The following is a 19,400-nucleotide window of genomic DNA, read 5'->3' on the forward strand; positions in this document are numbered from 1 at the left end:
TACATCTTTTTTGTTGGAATTAAAATCTCAACTTTATAAATTTTCTTCTTTCTGATATTTAGACATGTATGAAATGAACGAATAATCATAACTATTAGGGTTGTACAAACCTGTTTGTTTACCTAATCATACCTACCAGAAAATCAAGCTTCCGAGCGACCTCCTGTAGTGCACCAGAAACATTTGGGAGAATGGAAACTACAGGCCTCGAGTGCGTGATCGCTCTGGACTTTCTTAGAAAATGTTACCCTAGGGTGTTCCCCTTTGGACCGTGTATATAATAGTTTCCCCATTTGGGACCGTAATTTAGCCTAACAAGTAATAAATGAAATTTATTTTTTCCACGGATTTTCTGGTAAGTGATGTAGTAAACAATTAGGTCGTATGAATTTGAGTGTCTCACAAGTATACAGAAATGTATATGTAAAAGTTAGCATACTCTTTACATGTGCTTATTAGTCCCCGTTCGGACGCAGTCCGAAAACGGGGACTTATGTTTTGCCCTGTGTGCGTCCGTCCGTGATCACCTGTATCTCGAACATGCATGGACTGATTAAGTTCAAACTTCACTCATACATCACACATTATATGGGACATATGCACATGCATTTTTTTCATGATCTGATTAACGATAGCCGAATAGCGGCCATTTTAAGGCCGAAAATGCATCAAAATCGCACATTTTCACCATTCCGGACCCGGATCTCAGTTATGCATGGACGGATTTTGTTCAAATTTGGTACTTACATTGAACATAATAGGACCTTGATGCACGTCATTTTTTTTTGGGGATCGGGTTCGAAATGGCCGACTGGCGGCCATTTTGTTTTAAAGAATTCAGTTCTGGATCCGTATCTGAGACATGCTTGGATTGATCGAGTTCAAACTTCACACACACAAGGTACATCATGTCACAAATATGTATGTGCATTTATTTCATGATCTCATTAACGATAGCCAAATGGCGGCCGCTTTAAGGCCGAAAATGCATTGAAATCGCACATTTTCACCATTCCGAACCCGGATCTCAGTTATGCATGGACGGATTTCATTCAAATTTGGTACATACATTAAACATAATAGGATCTTGATGCACGTCATTTTTTTTTTCGGATCAAGTTCGAAATGGCCGACTGGCGTCCATTTTGTTTTAAAGAATTCAGTTCTGGATCCGTATCGGAGACATGTCTGGATTGATCAAGTTCAAACTTCACACACACAAGGTACATCATGTCACAAATATGTATGTGCATTTGTTTCATGATCTCATTAACGATAGCCAAATGGGGGCCGCTTTAAGGCCAAAAATGCATTGAAATCGCACATTTTCACCATTCCGGACCCGTATCTCAGTTATGCATGGATGGATTTTGTTCAAATTTGGTACATACATTAAACATAATAGGACCTTGATGCACGTCTTTTTTTTTTTTCGGATCAAGTTCGAAATGGTCGACTGGCGGCCATTTTGTTAAAGAATTCAGTTCTGGATCCGTATCCAAGACATGTCTGGATTGATCAAGTTCAAACTTCACACACACATGGTACATCATGTCACAAATAGAGATGTGCATTTGTTTCATGATCTGCTTAACAATAGAGGAATGATGGCCATTTTAAGGCCGAAAATGCATCAAAATCACGTATTTTCACAATTCCAGAACCGGATCTCAGTCATGCATGGATGGATTTTGTTCAGATTTAGCACAATGTGTTGTACATATGCAGGTGCATTTCGGTCATGATCTGCTTTGAATGTATATGTCACTCAAATATGAACGGAACGGGGACGTGTCATTGACAATGACTTGTTGTTTATTGTTACAGCTACATGTACCGTGGCTGTGTTCAACTATGATAAAGAGAAAGAAATACAGTCATGTAGCTTAATCCAGTGTGATCCATTAGATCAGTGTGTGTTTTCAACAATGGATAATTTTACAACAGTGACGATGGTCAGAACTACACTTACAGGTAAGTTAGAAAAACTTATGACAGTAAAATAAAACAATTGATACGTTCACATTATGGGATCTCGGCATGCGTTTGCAGAGGGATTACAGCAATTGCGTTCACCTTAATTGGGACCCACCTGGCTTGTGCTGAAGTCACGCTTTCATTCGTTGATCTGTTATTTGACCCAAACATGGAAAATGATATGCATATGATGATAATAGTAATTGCTATATTGAAATTATATCTATTTGCTGTTTTGAAGATGAAACGTCAACTGCCAACACTTCCGAAGGAGAAGAACACATAGGAGCTACTGAAGTAGAAGAAGTTGGAGGAGTTAGTGACGGGGATTATGATGATACGACAGTTCAACCTCATATCACAACTAAGCCAACCTTTACAACACAGAAAACAGCTACAGAAAAGGTAAGCTAGTATTGCATACTAACATCATCATGCTGTTGAAAATCATCTTTTGTAGTTTTTGTTTTCATTCTTTCTTTCTTTCCAATTACAACTCTTTAGATTTAATAAGGTATTGCTGCAGACATTGATGTAAAAGTATCACAATTCCTCATAGAAGTCTTAAACTACATATATTTCTATGTACATGTTTTAAATCACATGCATATTTCCTTCTTGATGACACCATTGAGAATAACAATAACCAAATTGTAACAGGAGGAATTGAATTACAGAATTCATGCCACCATATGTTAGTTATCCAATTTTCAAAATGATTTGCATGCCAACTCGTTATTGTTTGCATGTGCTATAAACTTATGACGTAGATGTCAATAAATTGAGTACTTGGCAACTTGGGATGATATACTGTGACATGGGGCATTCATTAGTGAAAAACCTTTCCCTATACTGTCTGTGGTGTAATCTTTGCTGCTTTATGTCGACATAGTGATAGATAGAATTTTTTTTTATTTGGAACGTACCATTGAAAACTTGATTGGGCCAGTATGAAATAGTTATTACTGAAATTAGATAAGGATGGTGGCACGAATGAGCTCATCAATATAGTGAATCAGGACTAGTTTGGATTTCCATTGTCAAATATAAAATTTTGAATTTAGTAAATTAGCATATAAGAGTTATATTTGGAAATTCTACTCTGTATGGTGGCACAAAAGAACTCATCAATACCATAAGTAGGAACTACAGTTTTGGATTTCCATCTCTGTATGGTGAATGGTGATTTGGAAATAAAACTTTGTATGACTTATACACCCATGGAAATTATACCCTGTATGAAGTAAGCACACAAGCTCATCAACAGGGAGGGGGGGGGGGCAGATATAAACTGGAATGGCCCAATAACAAAACAAAACATTCAGAACAACAAAAACTTACAGTACTAAAGCATATCAAGAATATGGAAAATAAATTTTGCAAAAATGCTAAGAATGAAAAAATCATTACTTGAAACAATAATAGGAAATAATTCATCCATGCTAAAATCTTCCAGCTTTGGGGCATAGATGTATAGAGCTGCAAGGAATCTAGATCTTTGTTCTTTGATTTGACAGTTATAACACTATAAAATGTTTCTCATCCCCTACTTCATTCTTTGCCTTAAGGGTACTCTGATAGGAAGATGGTCAAACAGCCAAACTGTTGTGTAGTCCAAAATAGTTAAATGTACTACAATGTATATGTACCATCAAACATCTGTGCATGTTATATGATCATCAAAAAGTCAGGAGGGACAACAACAACATTAAATTTCATTCAGCTAATTAGTTCCCGCTCCGACCGTCCATCTGTACTATTGTCCGTAGCTATATCTCGGACACCCATTGACGGATTTCATTCAAACTTTACATGAAGACAATACATAATATCTTACATATGCATGATCGGAAAAAAATGGTCGACTGGTGGCCATTTTGTATGTAAAATTTGCTATTTCTGATACCTAAACGTGTCCGCAGCAGATTGGATCAAAGTTAGTATGATGATCATACATATTGGGTTATATTGGGATTCGAACAAATATGGCCGACTGGCGGCCATCTTGTTTTTCATGGTACCCATAATGCAATGAACGTTTCTGTTTAAATTTTGTACAAAGATAGTATACCAAGAGATACATCTGCACCAACACGATTTTTGTGATTCAATTCAATATGGCTGGCCGACGCCCAATTTTCATGTAAAAGCGCTAAATCATCATTTTTACATGTCGGGAGCTGTTTCTCAGAGATGACTGGGCCGATTTAGATCAAACTTGGTATAATGATCATACATATCTGGTTATAGGTGAACACTGGTGGCCATTTTGTTTTTCATGGTACCCATGCCTACTTTCCCATGAACGCAATGAACATTTCTGTTTAAATTTTGTACAAAGACAGTATACCAATAGATACATCAACATGAACATTATTTTTGTCATTTGATTCAATATGACTGCCCAATGTCCAATTCTCGTGTAAAAGCACTAAATCATAATTTTTTACAAATCCATCTTCTATTAATGGTTTCAATCTAATCTCAATGACTTCATTAGCATCAAATTAATATGTCAGATCACAATGTTTTGGACGGGACTGTGTCATTAACAATGATTTGTTTAATGAAAAAGTGTTCCAAAATAGTACACAAAACAATCACTTGTAATTTTGAAATAATTTGAAATTATTATATCTCAGAAAGTTGAAAAGTTATCATTTTGCTGCATGTTATGTCATTATTTATTAGAAATTACCTTTATAGGCATTGCAATGTAAAATCATTGTTTACATTTTTACTAACCAGCATGTCAGATAAAAAATATCGCTATCAATCAACACAGGCTCACAATCTGCTGTAATTTTATTGTCCATATGTTGCTTTCTTAATATGGACAAGTACCAGCTCCCCTATTTTATTATCAGGTGCGAACAACACGTTCCTGCCAACCACTCATTGTGCAAAACATAAACAAGCTCAACAGCCTATTAAAAATATGAAAATTATTGTTATTTAACATTATCAATATTAGAGTACCTGAGTAATTATCATTATATCTTAATTTATTTTTGTTTTTACAGGAAGAAACACAAACAGAAAACGAAGGTAACAAAATATTCAATAATCACATTTTAAACTCTTAAATTTAGCTTTAATTTGATTTTAAATTACTAATTTCTTCCTCCTTAACCTATTGTATGTAATCTGTCAAATTGTTATAACATATGAAGATATATTTAGATATTTTTTTGTCATAATTCATAACTTTTAATAAGTATTTTACTATTTGATTTTCTTCTGATACTTATTTGATTTTAATAATGTAAATTAATAAAACAATCTTATAAAGTTTTAAAACTTTATGAAGAATCATGTGAAAACGAGTGTTACTGACACTCAGCATCTCTGCATGTGCATGTCTGCTTGTTATGTCTGGTGTTTATTTTTCAGAAATTCCACTTTTGATTTTTGCATTATTTCATATTTTAAAGTTTTCACATGTATATTGAGACATACGCAAGTTCCTCTTGTTACCCATTTTTTATACAAAACTACATTGCTATATACAGTGCAATCAATTATATACCAGCAAGCATTCAAAAAATTCAAAACAAATTGATATAGGTTTTAGTTTGCGAAAGATGACAAAGTTGAACTCTGTAATGAAACAGATGAGGACCCACAATTGGAAATTAATGGGGGGGGGGTATTAATAATGTTTCGATATTAAAAAGAAAGTATAAACAAAATGTTTTGGATACATACTAGTCATGTATTATAACAATATTCTTGATTTCAAATGCTTCACCATTAATTTGTGCCAAGAGGAAATTAGAAGTAAAGTTCTCATGGACATGGTCAAGCTCAAGACAGTTGTTAAAGTGGTATATAGACTTGGCCATGAAGTTAATAAGCATTTCCAATTTGCTCCTATTATTTCACTTACCCCAAGGTTTGTTTTATTGGAGATGGGGGTGGAGGTGGGGTGTTATATTGACTGGCACAATATGACAAGGATTTCCTCACTATTTGCTCATCAAAATTTTACGACCACTTATTCAAATTACTGATATACATTGTACGAAGTATTTTAAAAATCTGGCTGTAATCTGAGAGGTTTGCGTAAGTCTCGATTGTCTCTGAATAATGGGTACTTTTTTATTTGTTGAACCTGTTAAGGGAAAGTTACAAATAGCACGGGGAGAGGTAGAATTAGTACAACCCCTACAACTCATACTATTGGTGTTGGGAAAACAGAAAGCACAGTTTTATCAAAACATACAGATGCAGCAGCTATATCAACAACTGTCAAGAAGGCATCTACACAATCAGTGCCTGTCACACAGCATGCTGGAACCGAGAAGGCATCTACACAAGCACTGCCTGTCACACAGCATGCTGAAACCGAGAAGGCATCTACACATGTACCTACACAAGCGGTGCCTGTCACACAGCATGCAGAGACTACAGCTGTGATTGGTGGGGGGAGTACGGCCAAGAAAACAACTATTGCCATGGAACATGATAAAACAACATTAAATCATGAGTCCAGCACACATTCAAGTAGTAAACTTATAAGTAGTTTACAATCAACTGTTCGTACCAGTACACAGTCAGTTAAAACAACTGTTAAATCTACTACAAGTAAGTTCTATGGTTGTGTATGAGTGTCAATAAATCATGTATTGGTATTATTATACATGTCTGATAGTTGTGAATATACACAAAAATGCCTAATGTATATTGCACCGATATACAAACTGTTATCGAAGTGATGTAGTTTTGGCTCATGCAAAACTTGTTAAGTGATTTCATGTGTATGTTGCCTTTGACTGAAATACATCATGTCTTAATACTATGAGGTTATTATGAGAATACCGAAAAGTGTGCACGAAAACAGTACAACAGGAGTATTGACTGACGTGCAGATGCAACGGCATACTGTCTGAGTGCATACTTTACGGTATCCTCGTAATAACCTTATTATTATACATCTTTTCCTCCCAATGATACTTCATGGGAATGCCGAAATCCAAAAAGTTTAGAACAGAATCAGCAAACTTCTTTGTGTGGAGTTCGGTCAAACCCTGGTGGCAGCCATGTTTGTTTTTATTATTATTAGAGGACGCTTATGTGTGTAATCGTTCCATATTTGGAATTCACATTTGTGGTAGGGTGAAAATACACCATAAAATACAGCAAAATTACGGCACACTGTAACTGGTGGCATTACGATGACAGGTGTATAATAATGACATATACACAAAATGTTATAACATTACATTGCCAGTAAATGTTGAAGCATTACAGTTCTTGCATATACGACATGTGTGAAATATTTGAATGTGTCCTGTGGAACAACTGTGGTACTGGAACTTTTATTTCAATTCCGTCTTTTGTTATATTTATTTTTAAAGCTGGTGTTAATAAGTTACCTACTCAGGCAACGTCTGAAGCTCTTCCTACTTCAACTTTGAAGACAAATTCTGTTAAAGTATCCATCCTCTCTGTTACCCAGTCTGTCACACCTCCTGTTATAAAGAGTAAGCAAACTGAAACGCTCACATCAGCAGTGTGCCCTCTAAGTAGATATAATGCATCGCTAATGTAAAAAGATTTACTGTGATAATTCCCACAACAGAAAAACATTCACTATTATGAAAAAAATGAAATTCACATTTAAAAAAAAAATGAAGAAATTTAGATAGCATAACATTTTTGTTTTTGACTCTAGTCAACTAAACTGTCACATGCAATTTTATTTTTCTTGAAGACCGTTAGAGGGCACACTGCACATCAGTACCTTTGTCATGTGTTACAAACTTTTTAATGTTATTTATTGAGGATAACTCATGAGTTACCTTGTAATAACATATTTTATTTTGGAGGCATTAGGAATAATAACTGCATACAGATATGGATTATCTTATATTTAAGTCTATGCTAAACATGCACATACCAATATTAAGGCAGTGTGAGCCAAATTCAAATTTGAACTATTATCTCATTAGAAACTTCCTGAATTAAACATTCTTTTTAAATGTTAAAAATATTCATATTAATAACCAGATGACTTCATCGTACATGAGAGAGGAAATTTTTCAGATATTAAGAAAAGCAAATCCTGATTTTTCGGACTGAAAAAAAATTGTCTAATGACAATTACCATTTTCTGTATTCTAATAGCATTAAGAACATTAATGTAATCTTCAATTTGATCAGAACCTCTTTACATATACATTAATTTAGTAACACAGCATAAATTAGTTAATATTTTGTCATACAACATCTTTAATCCACATTGTATCATAATACCGGATGTAACCACATGCAAAATTACTCAAAATGACCCATACGTGTAATTGTGTGTATTTTTTTGCTTTGATGAAATTAAATTTGATGCTTTTAGATTTGTTGCTTTCTCACACATCCTTAATAAATGGCGGTGGTCGTAACACCACTTCCTGTTTGATATGGGACTCATTGCAGTGCACACAATTTGAGTAAAATGCATCGTTTGTTCACGTGAATTACGAACACGTGATGTGCCGACCACTGCCACATCAGAGTTTACTAACCCTATCATCATCTACTCATTCACCATCAAATGTTATTGCCTTTAACAATGTAGCCTTTAATGTCAGCAATTTGTTATTATCTGTGATCAAGTTTGCTTCTCGGTTCAGAGAATTATTCAGACAAGATGCCATTCAACTTTGGAAAATACTTTTATTGTGCATTTGACATTATAATAATAGACAAAGGTACATTTTTCAAAATGATACATGTTCATTAGAATACACAAACAGGTTATTTTGATGTGTTTTATAATACACAAGTTACTAAAAATGGGTACGTCTGATTTTAAAATCATCATGTTGACCATCCCTATGAACTAGAGCCATCAGCAACTGTTCTTTAAAGTCTGGAAAAAGCAAATGCTAGGTCTTTCGCAAAGTTGCAAGCAATCTTGCTATCAGTCTGAATAATTGTCACAAATGCTTTAACAATAAATAATCATTGTGTCCATGTGGGTCATTGAATCAATACAGTTGCTAGATTATTGAGTGATACATTAACACTTTGAACATCATCATATATTTTTGGTGATACTTTTTGGCGATACTTTTTGGCAACATGGTCACAATTTGACTGCTAAAGGTTTGATTAAAATTTTGGAAAATATGAGAAAATATGACTTTAACGCTCAAAGGGTTAATTTTGTATCTCTCATAATCATTCATACTTGGCACACTAACTGCTTGTAACTTGTCATACCACATCAGTTCGTCACACCTTTTAATGAAACTCATTTTCAAGCAGGGGAGTGATCACCTACGCATATGTCAGATGGCCATAACGTGTCATTGTTTACAAACAACCGTCTACCTATGAGCCTTTGCGTTTTTAGCGTGTGTTGTTATCGATGTTTGGGACTCAATTCCCGCGCGTGCGCAGGTGACGACCCTCTCGCTTTAACTTGTATACATTATAAATGAATGTGCTGTGTCATTGTTGTATGTGCTCTGAGATCACTGAAAAACACGCCTACAAATGCACAGTTATATATTACACAATCTTCTATATATTTCACTCACTGATAAATGTGTTGAAATGTATCAGTACATGTGTGTAGATCTAGGGGGTGCTGTTAGCAAATTATCTTCAGTAGAGGATGGCTGTGGTATATATGTATCTTGAAGCGCCCCCTAGTGATGCTTTTAAGAATTATTTTGTTTTTGTGAAAGATCATGTCCTCTATTATAACACCGTCATTGTTCTGTTTTATAATGTAATGACTTGTAATCTCTTAAATCATGTGATTCTTACTAATATTTCATTTGTATTTGTCATAGTAACAGTTCATCATAATTACACACTTATGAATTGTTGTGTATACTATTGTTTATTTAAATGCTGCAACTGCAACACTAATATAACTTGCCTGTTAATTAATGCATACCTGTTTGTATTAGAGTAGGCATGTAAAATTGGTGTGCACATTCTTATTGGGTCTTGGTATTAGCGTCGTTATCAACTGCATCAGAGCAAGATGTAGAATGTTAAATTTAGTAATGGTTATCCAAAATTAATGAACCAATGCATTACAATTTGTCTATAGTTATAATAATGCATGTGGTGTGTCTTGAAGTAGTTGCATGCAAAGACAATATTTCATACAATCTGTTAACCAGTCTCAGTCGCTGACTCAAGTATTGACCTTGCATGAGATTTACACAGATGATTTTTTACTTAATGAAGGACAGTTTATAATAAAAGTTTTGCATGGTTATATAAAAGTTTTTGACAGATAAACAATTCTAATTACCAGTAATTCATGGTTGATTATTATTTTTTGAAATTTATAGAGCACAAAACGTGTTAACCTGAAAAAACACTTCATAGGTGAAGTTTCATCAAGTGACAAATAAATGTTATAATGTACACTACTTGAAATGAAGTAAATAATTGTTATTTTAAATACAAATGGAATAAAATGCTATTCAGATGCAAAAAAAAAAAGTGATATAGGGATGTAAAGTGATATATAAAATTAATATGATAATTAATCAGACATACTAATAGATAAACATGATTACTGTTTGACATGCATATGCATGAAAATATTTGATTACATTTATTGCCAATTTAAATTTTTAGAAACAACTGCTTCAGAGTCAACTGAAGAGGGTAATGAAGAGACAACAAGTGGAGATGAGTCAACCAAACCATCAGAAGCAACTGAAAAGCCGGAAAACAAAGAGCCAACTGATGCACCGTATTATACAACCCTAGGATTTGATGAACAAACTGATGCTAATGTTGCTAACTTGACAAACTTTGACCACAAACTTTATGATCAAACATCAACAGGTATTGTGTTGCTAACATGGGTCCCATATGACTTAAAACATGAAATACTAACAACATTAACCCACCATAGAAAACTAAATTGAATCATCAAAAAGTTTAAAAAGTAACTACTAGTCTGAACTTGTATAGTAGGGACAAAATCCTACATTATTATTTCATTTATTATTTGTGAACTGTTGTTGCCTTGCTGCAAGAATATTGCCGTTAAAGTCCTAATATAAACCGCATACGTAATAGTAACCGCACCCCCAATTCCGGCTTCGGGGTTAAAGAGTTCTTAACAGAAATTGAAAACTTGAAAAGTACCTATTACTAACCGCACCCCCAATTCAACAAGACCGTGACTGACTTCATTGTTTCAACCAGCTGTTCCAAAACGGCATTGTTCCTAATCCTATTCATTTGTTTCGACAACATGGCTAAAAATATTCACACCTATTTATTGTTCAGCGGTGATAAGATGTCAGACAGGCAATGAAACTGCTTTTGTTCTGGCGGCGACCTCTGTCAATACTCTTTCTGAATACGTCTGTGTTTCGTAAGTTTTAGACAATGAGCTTTTATCACCGTAAAAGTGTTAAACTGAGCATTGAAGAATAATTTATTTTTCGAAAACAAATAATTTTTTGATTTAAAAAAAAAATCATGCCGTTTTCCCATGGAAATCAAAGGCAAAAGATCGCACTACATTATCGGTAAATCTCTTCCGTGTTCACCATGAGGTCGCTGAACTGTCATTAACATATTTAAATGAGCTATGTAATTTAGACACGTGGGCACCATCCAGCATTTTGATTGGTTAATTAGCGACTTGACCTATCCGATCAATAATACGTCCCGTGAGCATTCAAAAACATGGCGGATATCGTATCGGCTGTTTACATGTGACTGAAATCATTCACTTACGGGGAAACTAAGTTGAATTTTACTTGCATCTTATAACAATTCAACGAATTTATTTTTCGTGCGTTATTGTAATCACTACTAAATAATAATCACGAATATCAACACTTCGAAAACAAGTAAGTTATTCACTTGTGACCCGCAGCATGGCCGGATCAAGCTACCGTTATGTGTTCATTTGCTACTAAGCAGTGCATTCGTGTTTTTATTTGAAACTTCTGTTAGAATATACTTTTCGTTACCAAGAAAATTAAAAAATAAATGCATATTACATTAAAAATACCGAGTATTTTTTGTATCATGTTGAATTTTTTTTTGCTTGACTGTAATTTTTCAACATTTCGTAACGACTATTTTATAACCAAAATAAGGCCTTTCACTCTTCCCCGATGCCTATTCAAGAGATTGTACAGTGTATTGTTTGTTTTGTGCATGTGTTGTGGACAAAAAATGACCACGCCCATTTAGCGATTGCAATATGTACGTAATAGAAACCGCACCCCAAACTTGAGCTTTTGATCCCAATTTTTAAATTGATACATTGTAATATAAACCGCGGTTTATAATAGGACTTTAACGGTGTATAATGTTGTTATGCAATTAGTTATTAAGATACTAATGATGGAATTATCGTTATAATTATGTATATGACCGTAATTCAGGCCACCAGCCCCTTATTAAATACAGTGAACATGATAGCAGCGAGTTAATAAAAAAAAAAAATAGCAACATACTGTACAATCTCTCTTTTAGTTCAAATGCATGATATATATATATAATATGCAAGACTTCTGACAACAACAGCCTGTTTTGAAGTCAGTAACTTGTTGAATTTATGGAGAGTCAGATACATGGATAGTTCTTTAGGTAGAGAGTGTTTTCCCAGACTGTCTCGGACATTTGAATGAGAAATGCTACTTGTCGCCAATTTCTCTGTAGCATAAATTACAAAATCTTATTTTCCTGTTAATTTCTTGATGCCTACCGGTCTCTATTTCTATATTAATAAACTGACAACATCATAATTGAACACACCATAATTGAACACACTGATTAGGTAAAGGAAAACAAACAAGAAATTTATAGTGTTTCTCACCTTTGGAAGAGTGGTTTCTTGTGCAAGTACATGCAGCAAAACAAGTTCAAGTTCAAAACAAGAGTCTCTTTCTGATTTCCTCTCCCACAGAAAACTGTGAGGGTGCATAATATATATAAAAAAGTTATATTGATTGCTCAGTTTTACAATTGACTATCTCCTGCATTTTTGTCTTGTATATATTTTACAGGTGCATTAGTCGCTGCCATGTGTTTTGGGATCCTCTTCCTCTTTGCAGTCATGGTGTTGCTTGGCAAGAGAGCTTATGAAAGTTACCAAAGAAGACATTATTCGAAAATGGATTACCTTATCAATGGAATGTACAACTAACAACCTCCATACTCGCCATGCTCACAAGGAACTATGGGTAATTTATTTCCATGGCGACTGAGCATGCTCATATGGAGCTATGAAGCTAATGGCGGCATGCTTCCAAGTAATTTATTCAAAATTATTAGTAAGCAAGTATAATTTTTCATGCAATACCAGCTTAGCGTGGTAAAATAGATGACTTGTAATTATGCTTGCATAAAATCAGATCTACCATATTCTAGATCTTATAATAGTATTTTATTCACCTTGGCAATCATTATTACAGTGGTACAGAATTTAAATGAGGTAAATATTTTAATGATATGGTTGCAATAATGACCCTTTGAGTCCTGGGTGTTGGATCCCATAAATAAATACATTTTATATTTTATAGCATTCAGTATTAAGGTTGGATGAATTTTGAGATTGCAATAAATATTAAGAATTATTTGTATCACATCCAGCTGCAAGGTTTTAGCTTTCAAAAGTGGTCCATTCTTTGATAGTTTTGTATTTGTGAGGCATTACGGCTTCCCTAACAGCCCCACAATTCAATGTATTTTGCATGAGACATTCCATTTTTTATAGGGGTTGGCAGGGTTTGGAAATAGACACATCACTGCCACAGTATTTATGTGCCTTTGCATGATATAGTTTGTTCAAGTTGAATTAATAACTTCGAACAGTTTATGTCTCTGTTGGTCACAATGAATCATTATGGCAATAATCCTACTAAATTATGTTTTACTTTTCACAGGACGTGGAATATAACATATTTCTTATTCAAAATTTCAGAGACACAAGCAGAAACTGTGTTTAATGATTCATAAAGTAGGAAATATTATCATTAACAATGAATGCATGTATGATGGTATTGTGGCAATCTTCCACCAATAATTGCTGCATTACCAGTATATATATACATATATATATATATATATATATATATATATTTAAAATAGTATATTTTGGTTTGAACAAGCTATGTTCTGAGGCATGTAACCATCTACTTAATATTTATGATGTCCATTTTGATTTGATTTTAAATCCTGGTGCTGGTATTACTCAGGAAGTCCTGTTTAGAGTATAACCATGATTTATTTACAGTTCTTATATTAAATGATCTGTGTCTGGCTGTAGTCTTGCACATTTATTGTCTTCACCGATAACTCATCTATTATTGTATTTCTAATCATTTTTAGGGCTATTCTAGATACTGAATCAATGTATTTTCGATATTAAAGTATATGCCCTTATTCGGTCACAGGTACTCTTTTATTGAAGGCATGCTTTTTTGGAGGTTAATTTAATAAAAAATTATTAGAATCCTCAGCATAATAGTTTAACACTATTCATGACCACGTACTAAGTCATCAATGCCATCGTTCAGAAGTGCTTCACTCACAACTTATTGTACACAACTTATTGTTACTTTCATGTCAAATATCCTAAATGTCTTCTATATCTATGAATCTAAGGGCTTCCATTTTGAACAAAATGAAACTACGTTTACTACCTATGTTGGTAATAATGTATCAATCATACCTATTACACTCTGTAGATATGGTGACATTGTCTATGTTGGTAATAATGTATCAATCATGCCTATTAAACTCAGTAGATATGGTGACATTGTGTATGTTGGTAATAATGTATCAAAATCATACCTATTACACTCAGTAGATATGGTGACATTGCCTATGTTGGTAATAATGTATCAATCATACTTATTACACTCAATAGATATGGTGACATTGTCTATGTTGGTAATAATGTATCAATCATACCTATTACACCTATTACACTCAGTGGATATGGTGACATTGTCTATGTTGGTAATAATGTATCAATCATAGCTATTACACTCAGTAGATATGGTGACATTGTCTATGTTGGTAATAATGTATCAATCCTACCTATTACACTCAGTAGATATGGTGACATTGTCTATATTGGTAATAATGTATCAATCCTACCTATTACACTCAGTAGATATGGTGACATTGTCTATATTGGTAATAATGTATCAATCCTAGCTATTGCACTCAGTAGATATGGTGACATTGCCTATGTTGGTAATAATGTATCAATCATGCCTATTAAACTCAGTAGATATGGTGACATTGCCTATGTTGGTAATAATGTATCAATCATACTTATTACACTCAGTAGATATGGTGACATTGTCTATGTTGGTAATAGTGTATCAATCATACCTATTACACTCAGTAGATATGATGACATTGTCATGTTGGTAATAATGTATCAATCATACCTATTACACTCAGTAGATATGGTGACATTGTCATGTTGGTAATAATGTATCAATCATAGCTATTACACTCAGTAGATATGGTGACATTGTCTATGTTGGTAATAATGTATCAATCATACCTATTACACTCAGTAGATATGGTGACATTGTCAAGTTGGTAATAATGTATCAATCATAGCTATTACACTCAGTAGATATGGTGACATTGTCTATGTTGGTAATAATGTATCAATCCTACCTATTACACTCAGTAGATATGGTGACATTGTCTATATTGGTAATAATGTATCAATCCTACCTATTACACTCAGTAGATATGGTGACATTGTCTATATTGGTAATAATGTATCAATCCTACCTATTGCACTCAGTAGATATGGTGACATTGCCTATGTTGGTAATAATGTATCAATCATGCCTATTAAACTCAGTAGATATGGTGACATTGCCTATGTTGGTAATAATGTATCAATCATACTTATTACACTCAGTAGATATGGTGACATTGTCTATGTTGGTAATAGTGTATCAATCATACCTATTACACTCAGTAGATATGATGACATTGTCATGTTGGTAATCATGTATCAATCATACCTATTACATTCAGTAGATATGGTGACATTGTCTATGTTGGTAATAATGTATCAATCATACCTATTACATTCAGTAGATATGGTGACATTGTTTATGTTGGTAATAATGTATCAATCCTACCTATTACACTCAGTAGATATGGTGACATTGTCTATGTCGGTAATAGCGTATCAATCATGCCTATTTAACTCAGTAGATATGGTGACATTGTCCATGTTGGTAATAATGTATCAATCCTACCTATTACACTCAGTAGATATGGTGACATTGTCTATGTTGGTAATAATGTATCAATCATACTTTAATATTACACTCAGTAGATATGGTGACATTGTCATGTTGGTAATAGTGTATCAATCATGCCTATTAAACTCAGTAGATATGGTAACATTGTCTATGTTGGTAATAATGTATCAATCATACCTATTACACTCAGTAGATATGGTGACATTGTCTATGTTGGTAATAGTGTATCGATCATGCCTATTAAACTCAGTAGATATGGTAACATTGTCTATGTTGGTAATAATGTATCAATCATACTTATTACACTCAGTAGATATGGTGACATTGTCCATGTTGGTAATAATGTATCAATCCTACCTATTACACTCAGTAGATATGGTGACATTGTCTATGTTGGTAATAATGTATCAATCATACTTTAATATTACACTCAGTAGATATGGTGACATTGTCTATGTTGGTAATAATGTATCAATCATAGCTATTACACTCAGTAGATATGGTGACATTGTCTATGTTGGTAATAATGTATCAATCATACCTATTACACCTATTACACTCAGTGGATATGGTGACATTGTCTATGTTGGTAATAATGTATCAATCATACCTATTACACTCAGTAGATATGGTGACATTGTCATGTTGGTAATAATGTATCAATCATAGCTATTACACTCAGTAGATATGGTGACATTGTTTATGTTGGTAATAGTGTATCAATCATGCCTATTAAACTCAGTAGATATGGTAACATTGTCTATGTTGGTAATAATGTATCAATCATACTTATTTCACTCAGTAGATATGGTGACATTGTCATGTTGGTAATAATGTATCAATCATACCTATTACACTCAGTGGATATGGTGACATTGTCTATGTTGGTAATAATGTATCAATCATAGCTATTACACTCAGTAGATATGGTGACATTGTCATGTTGGTAATAATGTATCAATCATAGCTATTACACTCAGTAGATATGGTGACATTGTCTATGTTGGTAATAATGTATCAATCATACCTATTACACTCAGTAGATATGGTGACATTGTCAAGTTGGTAATAATGTATCAATCATAGCTATTACACTCAGTAGATATGGTGACATTGTCTATGTTGGTAATAATGTATCAATCCTACCTATTACACTCAGTAGATATGGTGACATTGTCTATATTGGTAATAATGTATCAATCCTACCTATTACACTCAGTAGATATGGTGACATTGTCTATATTGGTAATAATGTATCAATCCTACCTATTGCACTCAGTAGATATGGTGACATTGCCTATGTTGGTAATAATGTATCAATCATGCCTATTAAACTCAGTAGATATGGTGACATTGCCTATGTTGGTAATAATGTATCAATCATACTTATTACACTCAGTAGATATGGTGACATTGTCTATGTTGGTAATAGTGTATCAATCATACCTATTACACTCAGTAGATATGATGACATTGTCATGTTGGTAATCATGTATCAATCATACCTATTACATTCAGTAGATATGGTGACATTGTCTATGTTGGTAATAATGTATCAATCATACCTATTACATTCAGTAGATATGGTGACATTGTTTATGTTGGTAATAATGTATCAATCCTACCTATTACACTCAGTAGATATGGTGACATTGTCTATGTCGGTAATAGCGTATCAATCATGCCTATTTAACTCAGTAGATATGGTGACATTGTCCATGTTGGTAATAATGTATCAATCCTACCTATTACACTCAGTAGATATGGTGACATTGTCTATGTTGGTAATAATGTATCAATCATACTTTAATATTACACTCAGTAGATATGGTGACATTGTCATGTTGGTAATAGTGTATCAATCATGCCTATTAAACTCAGTAGATATGGTAACATTGTCTATGTTGGTAATAATGTATCAATCATACCTATTACACTCAGTAGATATGGTGACATTGTCTATGTTGGTAATAGTGTATCGATCATGCCTATTAAACTCAGTAGATATGGTAACATTGTCTATGTTGGTAATAATGTATCAATCATACTTATTACACTCAGTAGATATGGTGACATTGTCCATGTTGGTAATAATGTATCAATCCTACCTATTACACTCAGTAGATATGGTGACATTGTCTATGTTGGTAATAATGTATCAATCATACTTTAATATTACACTCAGTAGATATGGTGACATTGTCTATGTTGGTAATAATGTATCAATCATAGCTATTACACTCAGTAGATATGGTGACATTGTCTATGTTGGTAATAATGTATCAATCATACCTATTACACCTATTACACTCAGTGGATATGGTGACATTGTCTATGTTGGTAATAATGTATCAATCATACCTATTACACTCAGTAGATATGGTGACATTGTCATGTTGGTAATAATGTATCAATCATAGCTATTACACTCAGTAGATATGGTGACATTGTTTATGTTGGTAATAGTGTATCAATCATGCCTATTAAACTCAGTAGATATGGTAACATTGTCTATGTTGGTAATAATGTATCAATCATACTTATTTCACTCAGTAGATATGGTGACATTGTCATGTTGGTAATAATGTATCAATCATACCTATTACACTCAGTGGATATGGTGACATTGTCTATGTTGGTAATAATGTATCAATCATAGCTATTACACTCAGTAGATATGGTGACATTGTCTATGTTGGTAATAATGTATCAATCATACCTATTACACTCAGTAGATATGGCGACATTGTGTATGTCAGTGAGTCGTATATAGTGTTGATGTTTACTTTCCAAGTAACTTAAACTAAAAAGGTTCAAAAGGTGGTGGGTAAAACTGGTAATATAAGCTTGCCATACATTAAATGATTGTGCAATAAAGATATAATATAAAATTACTGCATTGTATGTTTGACTTCAATCCATCCAGCGTTGTTTTTATTCTGCATTTTGTTCTTTTATTAAACAGTGTTCTATTAGATTTCACTGCCATATTTTTATGTGCATTTTCTATTCGTCTATATATTCTCAATTCTGTCAAAACTCTGTATCTGTGCAGTATTTGACAGTAATCTTGCATTGGAAACCCATAGTGCAGAAATGCTATCAAGTGTTTCAGCACAATCCAATCTCTCCAAATAATGAAGGTTTTGAGCTAGTCTAGTTGGGGATATTTGTATT

At 33.5% G+C, this 19,400-nt stretch overlaps 1 protein-coding gene across 2 annotated transcripts in view; it reads left to right on the forward strand.

Annotated features, from left to right (window-relative positions):
- Positions 1–19,117, forward strand: part of LOC146735761 (uncharacterized) — a 31,892-nt gene extending 12,775 nt beyond the window's left edge. For both annotated transcript variants that reach the window (XM_085506612.1, XM_085506613.1), the window contains exons 3-7: positions 1,828–1,974; positions 2,219–2,382; positions 5,001–5,025; positions 10,582–10,794; positions 12,984–19,117. In XM_085506612.1, the coding sequence (XP_085362738.1) occupies positions 1,828–1,974; positions 2,219–2,382; positions 5,001–5,025; positions 10,582–10,794; positions 12,984–13,123 (689 nt within the window). In that variant the 3' untranslated portion in view covers positions 13,124–19,117. The remainder of the gene's footprint in view (positions 1–1,827; positions 1,975–2,218; positions 2,383–5,000; positions 5,026–10,581; positions 10,795–12,983) is intronic.
- Positions 19,118–19,400: the final 283 nt, after the last annotated feature.

The sequence above is a fragment of the Saccoglossus kowalevskii genome, chromosome 12 (genome assembly GCF_978046115.1).
Source record: "Saccoglossus kowalevskii chromosome 12, keSacKowa6.1, whole genome shotgun sequence".
NCBI classification, from domain to species: domain Eukaryota; kingdom Metazoa; phylum Hemichordata; class Enteropneusta; family Harrimaniidae; genus Saccoglossus; species Saccoglossus kowalevskii.